At 43.0% G+C, this 20,753-nt stretch overlaps 1 protein-coding gene across 5 annotated transcripts in view; it reads right to left on the bottom strand.

The window, feature by feature from the left end:
- The window catches only part of BCAT1 (branched chain amino acid transaminase 1), a 38,958-nt gene that overhangs the window by 15,638 nt on the left and 2,567 nt on the right, over positions 1-20,753 (bottom strand). The window contains exons 2-5 of one of the 5 annotated variants that reach the window (XM_070946733.1): positions 18,984-19,040; positions 7,271-7,381; positions 4,920-5,039; positions 377-540 (exon numbers count right to left, since the gene is read on the bottom strand). In XM_070946733.1, coding sequence (XP_070802834.1) covers positions 377-540; positions 4,920-5,039; positions 7,271-7,381; positions 18,984-19,040 — 452 coding nt within the window. The remainder of the gene's footprint in view (positions 1-376; positions 541-4,919; positions 5,040-7,270; positions 7,382-18,983; positions 19,041-20,753) is intronic. The other 4 variants (XM_070946728.1, XM_070946729.1, XM_070946731.1 and 1 more) reach the window with 4 other exon arrangements.

Here is a 20,753-nt window from a genome sequence, read left to right as displayed (position 1 = left end):
GCCAGAGATTAGCTGAGTCACTGGACCACACCCCACAGGGTATAAATGTGGGTGTGGTGGCCGGTTCAGTTTGTGACGAGCAAAAACTGGAATTACTCCATGATCTCTGCTTTACTGGACTTTGCCTGCTTTATCGGACTGCATTTGGATTAATCCTTGTATTGTTGAAACTCTGCCTGTTTTATCGGAATGCTTGCAGTCTAATCTTTGTTTTGTGTGAGTAAAGTCTGAATTGGCAGCTAGCCACTGGGTTGCTGTCAGCTTTATCATCAAAGAGTTCTGTCGTGTGGCTTATTAACTCCGGGCCGTCTGTGGGGGTGTGTGCGTGATACGGGGACAGAACATAATGAGGATGGCTGCAACAAGATTCACTTACCCTCCCAATTTGCAGTCTCCCGTCCCACCTTTCCAAGCTCGGACGAATTTTGGATCTGCCCACAAGGAGATGGGGTTGAAGGTCCCACTTGAGAAGTAGGGCCCTACAGGGCTCAGGATCACGTAAAGAATGGCCCTTGATGGCTTCTTGACTCCAAGAGATGGCTACGCAGAAGAAAGGAAGACAAATTCATTGCACTTATGGGTTCTTATCCAGTTCTTATATTAATCTTCAATAAAACTGAAATAGCATAGAATGTAAAGAAAAATTGTCCCAACGTTTCCTGTCATCAACCGAACCAATGGGTTAAGGAAGCAAAAAACATCCTTTGTTGTAGGTTATCAGAGCAGAAGTGTTGGGTATGCTTCAGGTTCCTTCAATAAGCAAAGAGTTGGATTTAGTGGCTCAAATACATCCTTTCAACCAGGGGTGGGTTCTAAATTTTTTTACTACCGGTTCTGTGGGCGTGGCTTATTTTGTGGGCGTGGCTTGATGGTCATGTGACAATTATTTAGGATTTAGCAGAGGTACTAGTCTACCAGGCTTTTAACTGCTTGCAGAGCTGTACCGATCTACCCATTTCTTTTTGCAGGCACTGGTCTACTCATGTATTTTTGCAGGCACCGGTGTACTCATTTGTTTTCTTTTAACACTGATCAGCTGTAGGGCGGCCCTTTGAAGCCCCACAGCAAGAGTTTAAACAGTTTTTTTCCCTCTAGCCATCAGCTGGGACTCAGGAGGCAGCAATAGATTGGGGATGGGGCCAAATAAAAGGTAAGAATAACACGGGGGGGCGGGGCGCGGGGGGGATGACGCAGGGGGTGGGGGGCAGAACCGGTTCGGTGATGTCATATCGTCACCGCTACCGGCTCGGGAGAACCGGGCCGAACCGGGAGGAACCCACCACTGCTTCCAACTTCATGGGTCTATAAATCTGTGATTTTGCAACTGCAGGCATTGAGTTATGCGACAGATCTGTCAAATGGCAGTACCAGAAGTTATAGGTAGACCTTGCTTAAGAATTGCCTTGTTTAGCGACTGTTTAGAGTTACGACAGAACTGAAAAAGTAACTTTATGACCGGCACACATATTTACAACTATCGCAGCAGCTCAAAATCGTGTGATTGCCATTTGTGCACTTCACAGCTGGCTTCCAACAAACAAAGTCAATAGAGAAGCCAGCAGTGAAATTGCAAGTTGTGGTCATGTGATGTCTCGCTTAATGGCCATGGGTGGTTTGTTTAATGACAAAGGGAGAAGTGAGATCATAAGTTAATTGCAGTCACATGATGTCTTACGGAACAACTACAGGTAATTAGCTTAACGACTGCAGTGGGAGTGAGGTTGTGAGTCCATTGCAGTCCTGTGATGTCTTACTTAACAATCACATTGTTTAGTGATGGAGTTGAGGATCCCAATTGTGGTTTTGAACTGAGGACTACTTGTACAACAGTTGCTTTAGAGCATTTCTCTTTGAGGCTCTCCTCAAAGGGACACGCACAGACTTGTCACTTAAAGCCAATGTCTATGCTCAAATAACAGGCTGCAACATATAAAAACGTCTTCTTATGATTTGATAAAGTAGCTCAGTTCACACAACCTGCTAAATCAAGGGCTGGGTTATTGACAGAATGTTGAATAATATATGATTCAGTCCCGTTTTATCCCCTTCAGTATGCAATGTCAGAACCCAGACATTAAATGCGGGTTGGGACAGGGACCAGTTGCAAAGAGTTTTATGTTTTAAGGTGCAATGAAATTATTGTTTTTTATGGAAGGACATCTAACAAAGGTTTGGCCCTCACCGCTCATTTATCCTAATCCACTGACTGCCTCATGGTAGACACAGCCTGTTATGTTTAGGACAGGGGTCGGCAACCTTAAATACTCAAAGAGCCATTTGGACCCATTTCCCACAGAAAAGACAACACCAGGAGCCACAAAACCCTTCCTGTGCCTGACTATTTCCTGAGCGGCCACAAAACTAGCATATGTAGTTTATTTATTTATTAAATTTTTATACCGCCCTTCTCCCGAAGGACTCGGGGCGGTGTACAGCCAAGATAAAAACCAACAATATAAAAGTTAAAAACAATTTAAAATTATTAAATAGTTTGGCCAATAATCTAAAATAAAATAACCCATTAAAATAATATTTTAGGCCAGCCCTGCTTGATGGAATAATAGTGTTTTAAGGGTGCGGCGAAAGGTACGAAGGTCGGGAATCTGACGAATCTCCGGGGGCAGCTCGTTCCAGAGGGCAGGTGCCCCCACAGAGAAGGCCCTCCCCCTGGGGGTCGCCAGTCGACACTGTCTAACCGACGGCACCCTGAGGAGACCCTCTCTGTGGGAGCGTACTGGTTGATGGGAGGCTATCGGAGGCAGAAGGCGGTCTCGTAAGTATCCAGGTCCTATGCTATGGAGCGCTTGAGTTGAATTAAACGTTCTGTTTTCTTCTGAAACTTTTCTTTTCTTGGATTTATCCATGGTTGGCCTACCGGGGGTTAAAAAGCTCAATAAATTGTGTGCTGGCGGGTATCACACATTAGCAGCTGGGACATATATTTTGAGTGACAGGAAGTCACACCAGAGGGGTGAAAGAGCCACATATGGCTCCAGAGCTGCAGGTTGCCGACCCCTCGTTTAGGAGAAAAAGGAGGGTAAAATTTCAATGTGTGTAATGAACTGATAAAAGATTGCCACTAGGTGGAACTATTGTCAACCATAACAGCAGTAAATTCTTGGTTTTTTTTTTCACTTTTGCAAAGATTGCCTAGGAAAAGCAAAGCAATCCTTATTTCTTTTTATTTTCCTCGCCTGTCCCTAAGGAAACACTAGATAAATTCCCGTGGAATGAGATCTCCTAAACCCAAAGAAGGGGTCACTCACTGCCACAAGAATCTCAGTTCTACTCCAAGCAGAAGAGAAAAAAATGTTAGAAAGCTTAAATAAACTTCGTGCAGGCAGTCCTCGGCTTACAACCCCAATCGGGAGCAGAATTTCCATTGCTAAACAAGCCAGTTGTTAAAAGTGAGTCGCACCCAATTTTAAGACCTTTCTTGGAACAAATGTTAAGCGAAGCACTGCATTTGTTAAATGAGTCACGTTGTTGTAAAGTGAATGTGGCTTCCTCACTGACAATACTTGTTGGAAGCCAACTGGAGAGTTCGCAAACGGCAATGGCATGACCCCCATTACACTGCAACTGTTATAAACACATGCCAGTTGCCAAGCACCTGAATTTTAATCATGTGGGCATCCTGTAGTGGACATCGATGCAAGGATTGCTCGTAAGTCACTTTTTTCAGTGTGGATTTATATACCATTTCATAGTACTTTACATCCCTCTCTAAGTGGTTTACAGAGTCAGCCTATTGCCCCCAACAATCTGGGTCCTCATTTTACCCACCTCGGAAGGATGGAAGGCTGAGTCAACCTTGAGCCTGGCGAGATTCGAACTGCCAAATTGCAGTCAGCAGAAGTAGCCTGCAGTACTGCACTCTAACCACTGCACCACTGCGGCTCATATGGTAGAATGGTTGTAAATTGAGGACTACCTGTATTCTCTGGCTCCCAGAAAGCAATGACACAATGGCAAAGTTCACAGAAGATGCCAGGTAAGACCAGAATGGGGCTCGAGAAGAGAGAAAACACGCATAATACTGCCCTTACATCCTTGCATCAGACACTGGGACGTGAGCACATAAAAGTGAGATGTTGTGGACATCACAATGTCAGCACAAGGTGGATAGATTTTGCGCTGCAGTGCTGGGGATTCGTTGGAAACAGGCAATTAATCCACCATAGCAGTGGTGGGTTTCAAAAATTTTTACTACCGGTTCTGTGGGTGTGGTTTGTTGGGCGTGGCATGGCTTGTTGGGCGTGGTGTGGTGGACGTGGTAGGGGAAGGATACTGTAAAATCTCCATTCCCACCCCACTCCAGGGGAAGGATACTGTAAAATCTCCATTCCCACCCACTCCAGGAGAAGATTACTGCAAAATCCCCATTTCTTCCCGATCAGCTGGGACTTGGGAGACAGAAAATAGATGGGGGCGGGGCCAGTCAGAATTTTTACTACCGGTTCTCTGAACTACTCAAAATTTCCGCTACCGGTTCTCCAGAACTGGTCAGAACCTGCTGAAACCCACCTCTGCATCATAGATATTTTACCCAATTAATGCAGCAAACCCTTTTGCATTAATCACTTTCTTGCACTTTAGTATTTAATGACTACGGGCCTCACAGTTTAAGGATTGATATTATGGTATATTATGTTGTGTTTTGTTCGTTTTGTGCAACCGATAGATTGGGTGCCAAACTGTGATTTTTAATATAGAAGTAATGGTTATTTATTATTTTAGTCTAGATTTTTTTTAATTGGATGTTCCTTGAGTGTTTTTAACTTGCTCTGGTCTTTGACTGTAATAAGCATTGGCTTGACCTGACATCACTGTTTTTGTGTGGTTGTGGTTTGCCATTGGGGTTGTTGAGAAGGAATGAAGGAAAGAAGGAACAAAAAAAAAGTGTATTTTCTCCCCACCTCTGTCCCAATTAAAGTAGGGCGGATATACAAGCTAGCAGAGGTTGAATAGGGTACCCACTCCTTCTCAACTTCCACCAGTTTCTGGATACACTGCAGAAGTTCTTCTTTGTCAAAACCCTGCAGGTAGAAAGAGAAGGAGGCAACGCTTAGAAACAATCTTGGTTGAAACACCCGAATAAGAACCTCTGTTTAGATTGGTTGTTCAAAGGTAGGGCTGTTCCAGGATGTCTACCCATCTGCTATTAGTGTGCAACAAGCTATACCCCTAAAGCACTTAGACTTATTTTTTGCGGACTATAAGACACACTTTTTTGCCTCCCAAAAGGAGGTGAAAATGTCTGTGCGTCTTATAGACAGAATATTGCTAAAGCCCGCTAGCTGTTTTTTGGCCTCTGAACACCCCATTTTTGGGCCTTTTTTGGGGCTTGTTTTTGGAGCTTTTTTCAGCCCATTTTTGAGGCTTTTTTTGGGCCCATTTTTGAGGCTTTTTGGGCCCATTTCTTTTTTGAAAAAAATGGGCTGAAAAAAGCCTCAAAACCAGGCTGAAAAAAAGCCCCAAAATGGGCTGAAAAAAGGTTCAAAAATGGACTGAACAAAGGCTCAAAAATGGACTGAAAAAGGGCTCAAAAACGGGCCGAAAAAAGCCTTTAAAATGGGCTGAAAAAAGCCTCAAAAATGGACTGAAAAAAGCCTCAAAAGGGGGCGGAAAAAAGCCTCAAAAACAGGCTGAAAAAAGCTTCAAAAACAGGCCGAAAAAAGTCCTGAAAACGGGCCAAAAAAAGCCTGGAAAAGGCCCAAAGAAGGCCCAAAAAAAGGCCTGAAAATGGGGCACCCAGAGGCCAAAAACTTTTTTTTGTTGTTGTTTTCCCTCTTCTAAATTTAGGTGCGTCTTATAGTCAGGTGTGCCTTATAGTCCGAAAAATACGGTATATACCGTTCCACAGTGCTTTACAGTCCTCTCTAAACTGTTTACCGAGTCAGCACATTGCCCCCAACAATCTGGGTCCTCATTTTACTGACCTTGGAAGGATGAAAGGATGAGTCAACCTTGAGATGGTCAGTATCGAACTGCTGGCAGTCAGCAGAGTTAGCCTGCAATACTGCATTCTAACCACTGCGCCCCCATGGCTACAGTGCTAAATAAATTTATGGCTGTAGCCACCCAAGAAATGAGTTGGTTTAAGTAGCTTTATCACAGCTGTGAAACAGGTTTCAAAATGATCATCACAGAAGGGTGTAGTTGGGAAGTATTTTTCCTTCTGGCAGTGGTGAGAAAACAGGGGTGGTAGTAGACACTACTTGAAGGTAACTTCAATTACATTCTCATGGATGAAACATGAACTCAAGAATGAAGGGACTGAGGAGGATGTATACACGTTCTCCCTTTTCTTCCACAATCATCTTTCCAGCAGTCTGTTGTCTTCAGAGTTTCCCGTATTTCAGGATAATTCCTAAAGGCAGATGCCACTCAAGACTTCCTTGCTGCTCTCTGAGTTTGCTTGTTTTCTTACAGATGTTTCATTACCCAAAGTAGGTAACATCATCGGTGAATGAAACATAATGAAACATCTGCAAGAAAACAAGCAAGCTCAAAGAGCACCAAGGACCACTCATTTCAACCTTGAGCTACAAATACTCTCCTTTATTGGTACTCAAGACTTCCTCCAACAGTGGCCCCCTTTTTTCTTTAAAAAAAAATTAAGCTTCTTGGAGAAAAGTGTGGATAAAGGTAAAGGTTCCCCTTGCACATATGTGCTAGTCGTTCCTGACTCTAGGGGGCAGTGCTCATCTCCGTTTCAAAGCCGAAGAGCCAGTGCTGTCTGAAGACCTCTCCGTGGTCATGTGGCCGGCATGACTCAATGCCAAAGGCGCACGGAATGCTGTTACCTTCCCACCAAAGATGGTCCCTATTTTTCTACTTGCATTTTTTACGTGCTTTCGAACTGCTAGGTTGGCAGAAGCTGGGACAAGTAACGGGAGCTCACCCAGTTACGCGGCACTAGGGATTCGAACCGCTGAACTGCCGACCTTTCAATCAACAAGCTCAGCGTCTTAGCCACCGAGCCACTGCGTCCCTTCTAAGTGTGGATAGCAGGCGTCAAAGCGATGGAAAGCGATGGAATAAAATATAGCAACATCAGCAGTGGCATTTTCCACAATCAAATCAGCACACACACACACACACACACACACAGACACACACAAAACATTACCAAGAGAAATCGCAACTGCAACAACCATCTTGAGAATAAGGTAGAAAAAGAAATGCCTGATTACAAAGGACCAACATCTTCTCATTTCAACCTACTTTAGTCAAAGAACAAAACCAGATGTTTGCATTTACGCACCGGCAAAGTTGCTCGCGCAGCTGACCGTAACATCCTCTCCATGTTGAGTCTTGGTCGGAACAAACGTATTTTGCCATCCACGCCTCGATACGCCTTCATGCCTTCGAACAGCTAAAGGAAGCAGAAGAGAACAGTTGGGAATGACACCTACACCTTCAGCCCAACGCACTCAATAATAAGCAAACTGTTAAAATAAATGCTCGTTCTTTCAAAACATTACAGAAATCACTGTGTCCGTTTAAAACAAGCTGAAAGCCCATTGTTTTATTTCACTTCAAATGACAGGTGGAAAATTTCTACGTGACTCCAGATGTGCTAAATAGGAAGAGATCATTTGGAGGGCAAGGGAATATTTACTTATTTGATTTCTAGAGCCTCCCATCTTAGCAAGTGACTCCGGGTGGCTCATGAAATTGAACTGAATATGAACTCAAATGTCATTAAAGCAGCTGCGTCTATTCTAGACATGGGAGCCTCGTGGCATTTATGGAAGTAGATGCAGCTGCTTAAATGAGTTGTAGATAGAAGCCATTTACTCTTTGCATATTAAAGGTGTTGGTTACCACCTTTAAAGTGCTCCATGGCATAAGACCTAGTTATCTTCGAGACCGCCTGCTGCTACCGATGACCTCCCACCGACCCGTGCGCTCCCACAGAGAGGGCCTCCTCGGGGTGCCATCAGCCAAACAATGTGGCTGGTGACCCCCAGGGGGAGGGCCTTCTCTGTGGGGCACCTACCCTCTGGAATCAGCTGCCCCCAGAGATAAGGAGAATCCAAGACCTCGATGCCTTCTGCCGTGCCCTTAAAACTTTCTTTTTTCAGCAAGCCGGGCTGGCTTAACATATTTTTAAAAATATTTTTAAATATTTTTAATTGGTTTGTTATCTTAAATTGGGCCCAAATTAATATATATCCTTTTAATCGTTTTTAATGTTTGTATTGTATGTTTTTATCTGGCTGTACACCGCCCTGAGTCCCTCGGGAGAAGGTGCGGTATATAAATTCGAAATAAAATAAAAAATAAAAAAATACATATTAACACACATTGCTATACAAGTATTAATTAGCTATCTCATTATCTTATTTATTGGAAGAACTATTGATCTGTATGTTCTTATAAAGCCACTAAACATCTCAGCACACGGGGCTCCCTATCCTAAACGTCCTGTTTAATTTCCTATTAGGATAGTGACTGATTACTTACCTAGCTGCTTAACTAGTCAAAAGTTACTTTTAATTGTTCATGGTAAATTTAAAATGAATGTGAAGCAGATTGGCCAAGATGTAACTAAATCACGATGCCCCACTAGTGAACACACTCAAAACTTTTCTACCTAATCTGCCCCAAATCAATCCAGTCATTTGACAAACGTTATTGACCAAGTCAGATAAAGAGGTGAAAAGATAATGGTGCCATCATGCGAATGTCTAGACTCTTCCCCACATGGCAACTATATTGTGTGATCACATATCTCAACATTAAAATTTTTCCCATGGTTGAAATGGATGTCTACAGCTCAGTATGCTTAGAACCGGGGTGAAATCCAGCAGGTTCTGACAGGTTCTGGAGAACCGGTAGCGGAAATTTTGAGTAGTTCGGAGAACCAGCAAATACTACCTCTGGCTGGCCCCAGAGTGGGGAGAGAATGGGGATTTTGCAATATCCTTCCCCCAGGAGTGGGGAGGGAATGGGGATTTTGCCGTATCCTTCCTCTGGAGTGGGGAGGGAATGGGGATTTTGCAGTATCTTTCCCCCAGGAATGGGGAGGGAATGGAGATTTTGCAATAACCTTCCCCTGGAGTGGGGTGGGAATGGAGATTTTGCAGTATCCTTCCCCTGCCACGCCCACCAAGCCATACTATGCTCACCAAGCCACGCCCACAGAACTAGTAGTAAAAAAAATTGGATTTCACCACTGCTTTGTTTATTTAAAGAGCCGTGGTGGCACAGTGGTTAGAGTGCAGTACTGCAGGCTATTTCTGCTGACTGCTGGCTGCCAGCAATTGGCAGTTTGATTTTCACCAGCTCAAGGTTGACTCAGCCTTCCATCCTTCCGAGGTCGGTAAAATGAGGATCCAGATTGTTGGGGGAAATATGCTGACACTGTAAACCACTTAGAGAGGGCTGTAAAGCACTGTGAAGCGGTATATAAGTGCCATTGCTATTGCTATTAATTAGGAAATTGCTAATGGTTTTAAAACATCTCAATATTAAAATAACAATAAAGTCTTGACCTTGAGGCAGGGGACAGGGGCTATCAGTTTCAAATCTATCCTTGAATTCATGAGAGCCAGAAAATTAATTTACTTGTACGTGAAAGTTAGGTTCTTCAAGTCCTGAACCAAAAAGTATCGTGTTTCCCTGAAAATAAGACCAGGTCTTATATTAATTTTTGTTCCAAAAGACGCATTAGGGCTTATTTTCTGGTTAGGTCTTATTTATTTATTTATTTATTTATTTATTTATTTATTTATTTATTTTTTATTTATTTATTTTTTATTTATGCCGCCCTTCTCCGGAGACTCAGGGCGGCTTACAATGTGTTAAGCTATAGCCTTCATACTTTTGTATATTTTATACAAAGTCAGCTTATTGCCCCCACAAACCGGGTCCTCATTTTACCCACCTTAGAAAGGCTGAGTCGACCTTGAGCCTGGTGAGAATTGAACTCGCAGTAATTGCAGGCAGCTGGATGTTAAATGCTGCCTTAGTAGGAGGCATTAGCCTCCTACGCCAGTCAGGCTCCTGAGAGCTTCCATTTTGGGGGGAATGCTGTACTAAATGCATCCATCTGGCTGACAATCTTAACTGGGGCTTATTTTGGGGGTAGGGCTTATATTACGAGCATCCTGAAAAAATCATGCTAGGACTTATTTTCCTGTTGGGTCTTATTTTCGGGGAAACAGGGTATGAGTATCACTTCAAGCAGCTGGATCTTCCTACTGAAAAAAAGAATTGCTCCTGTGTCTAACTTGATGCCACTGGCAACAAATGTCTTTTCTGATTGATTCCTAAACAGTTCTCTGGAATTCTATAGCCGCTGGTTCTATATGGTTCATAGTTGATGGAAGATGCCATAGAACTATTACTAGCTATTAGTGAAATCTGCTTCGAAGTTTGATGAGCAACAAAACATAAAACTGTTCCTCAAGAAAAAAAGGCATCGGTTGCAGTCTCTTGGCCTATTCCTGGGCGAATGGGAACTATTTTCAAAACCTGTGTTGATAAAAACACCTGCTTTTTAGTAGGGAAAGGGAAAGCAACGAAAGAAGTGTTATTATCATTTGGTAGAAGTCTGGCTCTAGCTAGGTAAGGCCACACTTGGAATACTGCATCCAATTTTGGTCCCCACAATATATAAAGGATGTTGAGACTTTGGAAAGAGTGCAGAGAAGAGCAACAAGGATGATTATGGGCTGGAGGCTAAAACATATGAAGAAATTGAGTATGTCTAGTCTAGTGAAAAGAAGGGCTAGGGGTGACATGATAGCAGTCTTCCCAATATTTGAGGGGCTGCCACAAAGAGGACAGAGTCAGACTATTTTCCAAAGGACGAGAAGGCAATTAAAGAAGCAGTGGATGGAAGCAAAGTAAGGAGAGATCGCACCTAGAACTAAGGAGAAATTGCCTGGCAGTAAAAACAATCTAACCAGTGGAATAGCTTGCCTTCAGAAGTTGTTGGTGCTCCATCACTAGAGGTTTTTAAGAAGAGGCTGGATGGCCATTTGTCTAAAATGATATAGGGCAGGGGTCTCCAACCTTGGCAACTTTAAGACTTGTGGACTTCAACTGCCAGAATTCCTCAGCCAGTTTTGCTGGCTGAGGAATTCTGGGAGTTGAAGTCCACAAGTCTTAAAGTTGCCAAGGTTGGAGACCCCTGATATAGGGCAGTGATGGCTAACCGTTTTGCCATCGTGTGCCAGGAGGGGGGGGCGGGGGAGATTCATGCGCGTGTGTGCTGACACCCATAATTCTATGCACCCCGCCCCATGCATACACATGTGACCCCCTCTCCCCCCCCCCGCTCCTGGCACGCGATGGCCCGGTAGGCCCGTTTTTCTTTCTCACCTGGCTCCAGATCCTCTCTATGCATCTGGGGAGGGCGAAAACAGCCTTCCCCATCCCCTCAGAGGCCCTCCAGAGGCCTGAAACGGCCCGTTTCCCAACTTCCGGTTGGACAGGAAGTGACATTTTTTTCCTGTTCCCAGCCTCCAGAGCCTCTCTAGCAGTCTAGCTAGCATGCCTACTTATATGGCTACGTGTGCCACCTGTGGCGCGCGTGCCATAGGTTCGCCATCACGGTCTCCTGCTTGAGCAGGGGGTTGGACTAGAAGACCTCCAAGGTCCTTCCAACTCTGTTCTGTTCTGAAGAAATCACAAGGCAAAAGAAGAAGAAAGCCAAATCAATTCTGTTCTTTTGAGGAGAAAATTGCATAGGAATACCCATAAAATCATCCCAAATTAAGCTTTCCTCAAAGGAGACTCAGCCAAGGGGAAAAGGAGAATCAACCGATGTGTCCACAGGAAAGGTTTAAATCCCAGTTTAAAATTTTCCAATCAAATTTTAATCCCAAAGACCACCACACCCATATTGAATGTACTAAAAAAAAAAATCACCTTAGGTTTAGAAATGGGGGTGGCAGAGCCAATAATAGGGATTCCCTTACAATGTCTAAAAATTGTCAACTTCCTTGAGTCAAGCTGTATGCCAGGTGACTATTATTGTTAGCGCAATGTAAAGCAAAGACTATCATTCATGGATGAACAAATTGTGGACGTTACTAATTCCTACTGTAAGCCATTGAACTCAATAATTTATTTTTATTTATTCACTTATTTATTCAGTTTAGGCCAAGTGACTCTGGGCAGCCAATCTACATGTATAAATATCCAAAGCTTGTTTGAAAACTACTTGAGAATCACTCATATATTTTTTTTTAATTTGATTTATATGCCGCCCTTCTCCGAAGACTCAGGGCGGCTTACAATGCGTTAAGCAATAGCCTTCATCCTTTTGTATATTTATACAAAGTCAGCTTATTGCCCCCACAAACTGGGTCCTCATTTAACCTACCTTAGAAAGGATGGAAGGCTGAGTCAACCTTGAGCCTTGGCGAGATTCGAACCCTGCAGTAATTGCAGGCAGCTGGTCTTAATAACCAGCTTAATAACAGGGTGCCTTAAACCCCTGTACTACCAAGGCTCTTTTGACATGACTCAAGGTTTCTCATCAATCCAGAACAAGGATCCAGGTGTGTTGTCCTAGACCAGGGGTCAGCAACCTGTGGCTCTGGAGCCGCATGTGGCTCTTTCACCCCTCTGTTGTAGCTCCCTGTCACTCAAAATATGCATTACAACCACCAAGGTGCGACACCCGCCGGCACGCGATTTATTGAGCTTCTCAACCCCAGTAGGCCAACCATGGATAAATCCAAGAGAAGAAAACAGAACATTTAATTCAACTACATATGCTAATTTTGTGGCCACTCAAGAAATAGTCAGGCACGGGAAGGGTTTTGTGGCTCCTGGTGTTTCCTTTTCTGTAGGAAACAGGTCCAAATGGCTCTTTGAATGTTTAAAGTTGCTGACCCCTGTCCTAGCACTGGACCTGGGTACCTTCGAGACCGTCTTCTGCCACCAGTGGCCTCCCACCGGCCAGTTCGCTCCCACAGAGAGGGTCTCCTCAGGGTGCCATCGGCCAAATTATGTCGGCTGGCGACACCCAGGGGGAGGGCCTTCTCTGTGGGAGCCCCTGCCCTTTGGAATGAACTCCCCCCAGAAATTCGCAAAATCTCTGATCTCCGTGTATTTCGCTGTGCCCTCAAAACCATGTTGTTCCGCCAGGCTGGGCTATCAATATAAAGATTTTAATTGGTTTTAAATGGGATTTTAAATTTGGGGTTTTATAAATTGGGCCTATTATTTAATAATTTTAATTATTTTTAAATTTTGTCTGTCTTTGTGTTTTTAATTAGGCTGTACACCGCCCTGAGTCCTTCGGGAGAAGGGCGGTATAGAAATAAAATTAATAAATAAAATAATAAATAAATAAATAGACAATGATTTCTCCTTGGTTGAGGCAGAAGAAGACATGTTCTGGTTCAGTTCTACTAGCAGGACTACCACAGAAGGCCAAAGCCCTCACCACTGCAAAGCTACTTCAGGTAATACTATTATAGCCCCCATTCCCAAAGGATTTGAACTGGATACCAGACTGCTTAGCTAGCTAGAGTTCCACCAACTTTCAATAAATACTGAAAGAACAAGACTCCCTTTGGATAAAGCAGAGTTTGTATCTACTGTAAGTCCTTACTTAATTGCAGCTAAGGGTTGGGGGAAAAGCCTTTTTTTGAGAGGCCTTCGGACTGGTTCAATTAGTTTTCTGGAATCCTTGAACTTTTGCTTCACTTTGATTGCATTTTTGTTTGGTTCAATGAATTCAGTTTACTACAGGAACTCTGTGTCCTCACTCAGACTAAGTAAGATTGATAGTCTGGCCTTGTGAATCAATAGAGTGTCTGGTTATTTTGAGTTTTGCTGAAAGCCAGTAGACCAGTGAATAGAATAGAATAGAAGAATGGAATGGAATGGAATGGAATAGAATAGAATAGAATAGAATAGAATAGAATAGAATAGAATAGAATAGAATAGAATAGAATAGAATAGAATAGAATAGAATAGAATAGAATAGAATAGGTGTGATTGGACACACAAGGAATTTGTCTTTGGTGCATATGCTCTCAGGGTACATAAAGAAAAATAAAATACATTCATCAAGAATCATAAGATACAACACTTAGTGATAGTCATAGGTTACTAATAAGCAATCAAATTGTACTTGGAAACAAATAAAACAATATAAATTGTAAAGATACAAGCAACATGGTTATAGTCGTAAGTGGGAAAAGATAGGTACTAGGAAGGATGAGAAGAATAATAGTAATACAGTCTTAGTAAATAATTTAATAGTATTGTGGGAATTAGTTGTTTAGCAGAGAGATGGCATTCAGGGAAAAACTGTCCTTGTGTCTAGTTGTTCTGGTGTGCAATGCCCTATAGTGTAGAAGTTGAAACAATTTATGTCCAGGATGTGAGGGGTCTGTAGATATTTTCACAGCCCTCTTTTTGACTCGTGCAGTATACAGATCCACGATGGAAGGCAGGTTGGTAGCCATTGTTTTTTCTGCAGTTCTAATTGTGCGGAACAACTCTATTATTAATTATCTCTTTTATTCATTAAACATGAAACTCAGTCAATTGATGTGTCACAAATACGATTGACTGGTACTAATGGTTGATACGGGTTGCTGCTAGCATCCTAGGTATCAAACAAGTATCTTCTTAAAATATATGATGTTCAGAGTAGCATCTCAATTTTCCTCGGTTGTCCAAGTTATTATGATGATGATGATCATTTATTTATTAATTATTATGATGATTATGATGATTATTTATTTATTATTTATTATTATTATTAAGAATGCAGAACCACTCTATTATTTTAAGTAATTATGTAGATAATCTTAATAGGGCAGTGCATAGAGTAGAGCTGGAGTAGCCTCCTCACAATCAGGAGATTGTGAGTTCGATCCTAGGTCGAGGCAGCTATTTCTCTCTCTGGATGCAATGAGTAATTATCTGCTGTGAACTCTGGGTAGGCATCAGGAAGGGCATTCAATCAGTAAACACTCAGCTTCACCCAGTCGCCCCAACAGCGATGCAAGAGATTAAAGGATCGTTAAAAGAAAAAAAATGTGGATGATCTTAATAAGTGAAAAAAATGGATTGAAGCTAACAGAATGACACTGAATAGAGAAATCGCCAATTGCTTCTTTTGGGAGAAAGAAATCAAATGCATAAGGACTGGATGGGGGAAACTGTCTTGACAAAAAACTTGTTCAGTATAGTCCAGTGCACCCATCTGTAAAAGGAGCCTGAGTGGCGTAGGAGGCTAATGCCTCCTACTAAGGCAGCATTTAATATCCAGCTGCCTGCAATTACTGCAAGTTCAATTCTCACCAGACTCAAGGTCGACTCAGCCTTCCATCCTTTCTAAGGTGGGTAAAATGAGGACCCGGTTTGTGGGGGCAATAAGCTGACTTTGTATAAAATATACAAAAGTATGAAGGCTATTGCTTAACGCATTGTAAGCTGCCCTCAGTTTCTGGAGACGGGTGGCATATAATTTTTTTTTTTTTAAAAAAAGTCTATTTCTGGGTACCCTTGAATAAAGTTTCATAGAAACCTGGAATTTGTGCAGACAACGGCAAGGAGGATAATTAAAAGACTGGAAAACAATAGTTAAAGTGAGAGATAGAGAAAATTGAGTAAATTTAAACTTGAGAAAAGATGATAAATAAAGTATATGAAAACTCTTTTTAAGTACCTGAAGGTGTGAGGGTAAGATTCTTTCTTGGATCCTGGTAGAGTTCAATGCACAGAATAAACGGTTTTAAGTTACAAGAAGACAACATCTAACAATGGAACTAATCATCGAAGGCGGTAAGGAATACCCCCTTTAGTGATCGTGTTCAATATTCCTTTATTGATTGTATTCGAGCAGATGGGCATCTATCAGAACGCGGAACATAAAATCATAGGGCTGGAGGGACCTCGGAAGTCTTCTAATCTAGCCCCCTCTTCAAGGCAGGAGACCTTATACAGAGATGGTTTTCAGCCGGTTTAGACCGATTTGCTTGAACCGGTAGCAGAAATCACAAGTGCCCCCCACTTCCCACCTTGGCTCTATGCCATCCTATTTAGGCATGTTTTTTAGGCTGGGCGCGTGGAAAGCATGCGCACCAGCAAAGCACATGTGTGGAAGGCCAGGCACATGCGTGGACGTGTGCATGCTCACATTTGTGAACCGATAGGGAAAGTAAGTGAATACCAAATGGCTGTCAAATGGTTGTCCAGTCTATTCCTGAAAACCTCCCGTGATAGACCACCCACAGCTGCAGGAGGCAAGCTATTCCATTTATTAATTGTTCTCACTGTCAAAAAAAATTCTCCTTACTTCTAGGTTGGAACAAGCTTCCTCCCATTACTTCTTGTCCTGCCTTCAGGTATTTTGGAGAATAAGTCAACACACCCTTCTCTGTGACAGCCCCTCAAGTACTGGAAGACAGCTATCATATCACCTCTAGTCCTTTTCTTTGATAGGCCAGGGCTAGGCATACCTAGATCCCTCAACCATTCCTGAGGTGATTTAGCTTCCAGACCCTTAATCATCTTTGTTGCTCTTCTCTGTACACTTTCTAGAGTCTCTCTGCCTCCTTTTTGTATCCCGATGACCGGAATTATAAAAATATTCCAAGTGTGGTCTCACTGGTGTGGTATAAAGTGATATTGACACTTCAAGGTATCAGAAAACCTTCGTGATATCAGAATATATCAGAGAGATTGCAGTAACTTGGTAATCTCAATTGTCCTTTCCGATTCCATGATTTTAGCTATGGTCGATGATGACTTTATTTTTTACATACTTTTAATGGATAACTTTCTTACCATGTCTGAATAATTTGATTTTTCCCCCCCAAAAAATAATGCTTTTGAAATCTGCTTTTTCCTCTTACTTTGGAAAACCTTGTATTATTTTGAAAATCTTTTTATATTGAAAGGGTAATAGTTTTTTTAAAAAAAACAACAACCCTGAGAATATGAATAACCTATTATTTTAAAAAAGTATTGTTATGGTCTCTCAGATAGCGATAGGCTAAATAAGGCCTATGAACAGCCTCTAACTTAGGTCTCCATAAACTTTCCAAAAAAAGGCTGAACTTCCATAATTTGGAGGATGTGGACCATCAACATGTCCTGAGAAAGGGCCCCAAATACATTCCTGGCTGTCTTGCCCCTAATTTCAACTAATCCTCTTTATTAGAATACAATAAAATAACAGAGTTGGAAGGGACCTTGGAGGTCTTCTAGTCCAACCCCCTGCTTAGGCAGAAAACCCTACACCGCTTCAGACAAATGGTTATCCAACATCTTCTTAAAAACTTCCAGTGTTGGAGCATTCACAACTTCTGGAGGCAAGTTGTTCCACTGATTAATTGTTCTAACTGTCAGGAAATTTCTCCTTAGTTCTAGGTTGTTTCTCTCCTTTATTAGTTTCCACCCATTGCTTCTTGTCCTACTCTCAGGTGCTTTGGAGAATAGCTTGACTCCCTCTTCTTTGTGGCATTACTTGAATAGGATTCCTCTTAGGTTCCCATTTCATTCCCACTTCTCTGAAAATACATTCCACTGAATGCAGTGAGAGCGATTTATGAATGGCATGTGCAATTGTCGCTACTTATGTTATTGTCTCTTTGTTAAACTCCTGTCTCTCTTTTAATTTAGACATTCAGTGTGGCCTACACAATATTTTCCTCCTCCTATTTTTTGGTCTAATGATGGATCAGAATCTGAATCTTCCATATTTAGCCCAAACCCTACATTGGCTCTCTGTATTTCAACTGTTCAGGTAACGTCAACTCAGTGGCAATCTCAAACTATTTAACTTGGTCAAGAGCCTGACTTTCAGAGGTTTGTGGACAGCTGCTGCTTCAGGCTGTCAAACCTGACTCAGGTAGACTCAGCCTTCCATCCTTTCTAAGGTGGGTAAAATGAGGACCCGGTTTGTGGGGGCAATAAGCCGACTTTGTATAAAATATACAAAAGTGTGAAGGCTATTGCTTAACGCATTGTAAGCTGCCCTGAGTCTCCAGGGAAGGGCGGCATATAAAAATAAATAAATAAAAAACAACAACAACCGCAGGATCTCTATTTGTAAGCAGACTCATCAATTTTAGGAATGTTACAGTACTGTCAAGTCTTATTAAACAGTGTAACCAACGAAACAAATACTAGAAGAAGTATCTGATTTGTGAGTACAATGCCCAGCTAGACCGGTCTTTCCCAATCTCTGGCCACCCCTCAGCTGTGCAGACTTCCTGGGATCCTTGCTGCTTTCTGAGCTTGATTGTTCTCTTGCAGACGGAGAGAGAATTATTTGTAGCTCAGGGCTGAACTGTGGTGTCCTTGATCCGAGCTTTGTTGTTTTCTTGCAGATGTTTCATTATCCAACAGCAGTGACATCATCAGTGCCATGATCCAGAGTTAGGTCATGAAACGTCTGAAAGAAAACAGCCAAGCTCGGAAAGCAGCCAAGGACACCACAGTTCAACAGTGAGCTACAAATATTCTCTTCCAGGGGTTAGTGGCGGGATTCAGCCAGTTCGCACCACTTTGGGAGAACCAGTTGTTAACTTTCTGAGCAGTTTGGTGAACTGGTTGTTGGAAGAAATCATTAGGGCAGAGAACCGGTTGTTAAATTATTTGAATCCCACCACTGGTTAGACTTCAACACCCGGAATCGGATAGGCCATCGAGAAAAATCTACCGTGTTTCCCCAAAAATAAGACCGGGTCTTATATTAATTTTTGCTCCTAAAGACGCATTAGGGCTTATTTTCTGGTTAGGTCTTATTTGGGGGGGGGAATATGGTACAAAATGCATCCCTCTGGCTGACAATCTTAACTGGGGCTTATTTTGGGGGTAGGGTTTATATTACGAGCACCCTGAAAAATCGTGCTAGGCCTTATTTTCCAGAGGGTGCCCAAGCTGAGGAAGCCTCCACTAGACAAACCACAAAGCTGGCAGAGGCCAGGTTATCCGAGGAGTCACAGATCACAAAGAAGGAACATTTCATCTCACGTTATACCCACTGTGTATTCATTGAGCCATAGCATTTGGAGCAGTTTCGCTTCCGTCACTCCTCTCGGCTAGAGGAAAACGTGATGCAATGAGGTTTAAAAGTAAACAAAACAATGAAAACAACAGGGGACATATGCAGATGAGGAAACAAAAACGAAAACAAAACAAAAAAAGAAAGAAGAGCAGATTCATTGTTAGCAGCGAGGATTTCAGATCGCGAGTTTAACAGCAGTAACGCTACTCAGAAGAGAGAGAGAATGCCTGAAACTCTAGCGTGGTTCCTTTGCTCTTTGTGAACACATCTAGATCAGGGGTGTCAAACTCGATTTCATTGAAGGCCTCATCAGGGTTGTATTTGACCTCGGGGGGTCGGGGTGGGCATGACACTCGTGTCGGGGGCGCCTATAGTGGCCTGACCACCCTGCCAGTGAAAACGGAGCTCAGGAGGGCCATGCGAGGCCCTCCTGAGTTCTGTTTTCGCTGGCAGAGGCACTGTGGGCCAGTCCTTTGCTGTTTCCAGGGTGGCCCTGTGGGCCAGATTTAAGCACCTTGTGGGCCAGATCTGGCCTGTGGGCCTTGAGTTTGACACCCTTGATCTAAATCTCCTCAGCCAGAAAGACTGAAAAAAAATATATCATCGCACTGCCCTTTGGAAGGCGAGATAAATACAGGTAGTCCTCGACTTACGACCACAATTGAGCCCCAAATTTACAATACATTGCTAAGTGAGACAGTGGTTGAGTGAACTTTGCCCCCTTTTACAACCTTTCTTGCCACAGTTGTTAAGTGAACCACGGCACCTGTTAAGTTAGTAACACAGCTATTAAATCAATCTGGCTTCCCCATTGACTGAAGTTGCAAAAGTTGAACACATGACCCCGGGACACTGCGACCGTCATAAATACGAGTCAGTTGCCAAGGGTCCAAATTTTGATCACGTGACCCTGGGGATGCTGCAACGGTTGTAAGGGTGAAAAACAGTCGTGAGTCACACTTTTCAGTAATGTTGTAACTTCGAACAGTCACTTAGTGAACCGTCATAAGTCAAGGACTCCCTGTACCTTAAAATCAATCAATCAATCAAAACAGAAAGGAATGGAAAAAAAAAATCTCAGTGGAGTCTTCCCCCCCCCCCCAAAAAAGAAAAAGGGGTGGGGGGTGGGGAAGGGTTGAGGTCTAGATTCCTCACCAACACTTTTGAAAAACACTAGAAGGGCAGAAATCAAAATTTTGTTTCATTACTCAGATCCAGTTTTGTTTTGTTTTTATCATTACAAACACTGCAAAAGAGGGAGACGAAAAAGAAAGGGGTTTGAAAGAATTGCTACACGTTTTCTCCTCACTTTCTGGCACCCAAAACGTGCCTTTGATTAAGGCTCTGACACAAATGGAATATAACCTGCATTGATGTTTTTGGACTAGGACAGAGATGGCGAACCTATGGCACGCGTGCCACAGGTGGCATGCGGAGCCATATCGGTGGGCACGCGAGCGTTGCCCTAGCTCAGCTGATTTTCAGCTTCCGGGCCCACAGGAAATTGGGAAACAGGCTCTGGAGGGCCTCCGGGGGAGGGAAGGCCTGTTTTTTGCTCCCCAGGCTCCAGAGGCTTTCTAGGTCCAAACGGAAATCAGCAAACAGACTGTTTCCGGCCTCCAGGGGGGTGGGGAAGGCCGTTTTCACCCTCCCTAGGCTCCAAGAAAGCCTCTGGAGCCTGGGGAGGGCGAAAAATGGGCCTACCGGGCTCACCGTGCCATTGCGTGCCAAAAGCGGGGGGAGCTCG

Source organism: Pituophis catenifer, unplaced genomic scaffold (assembly GCF_029215685.1).
Source record: "Pituophis catenifer annectens isolate HBS135680 unplaced genomic scaffold, rPitCat1.0.hap2 SCAF_7, whole genome shotgun sequence".
NCBI classification, from domain to species: Eukaryota; Metazoa; Chordata; class Lepidosauria; order Squamata; family Colubridae; genus Pituophis; species Pituophis catenifer.
The sequence above is the reverse complement of the archived record's forward strand: the minus strand, read 5'-3'. Positions and strand labels throughout refer to the sequence as shown.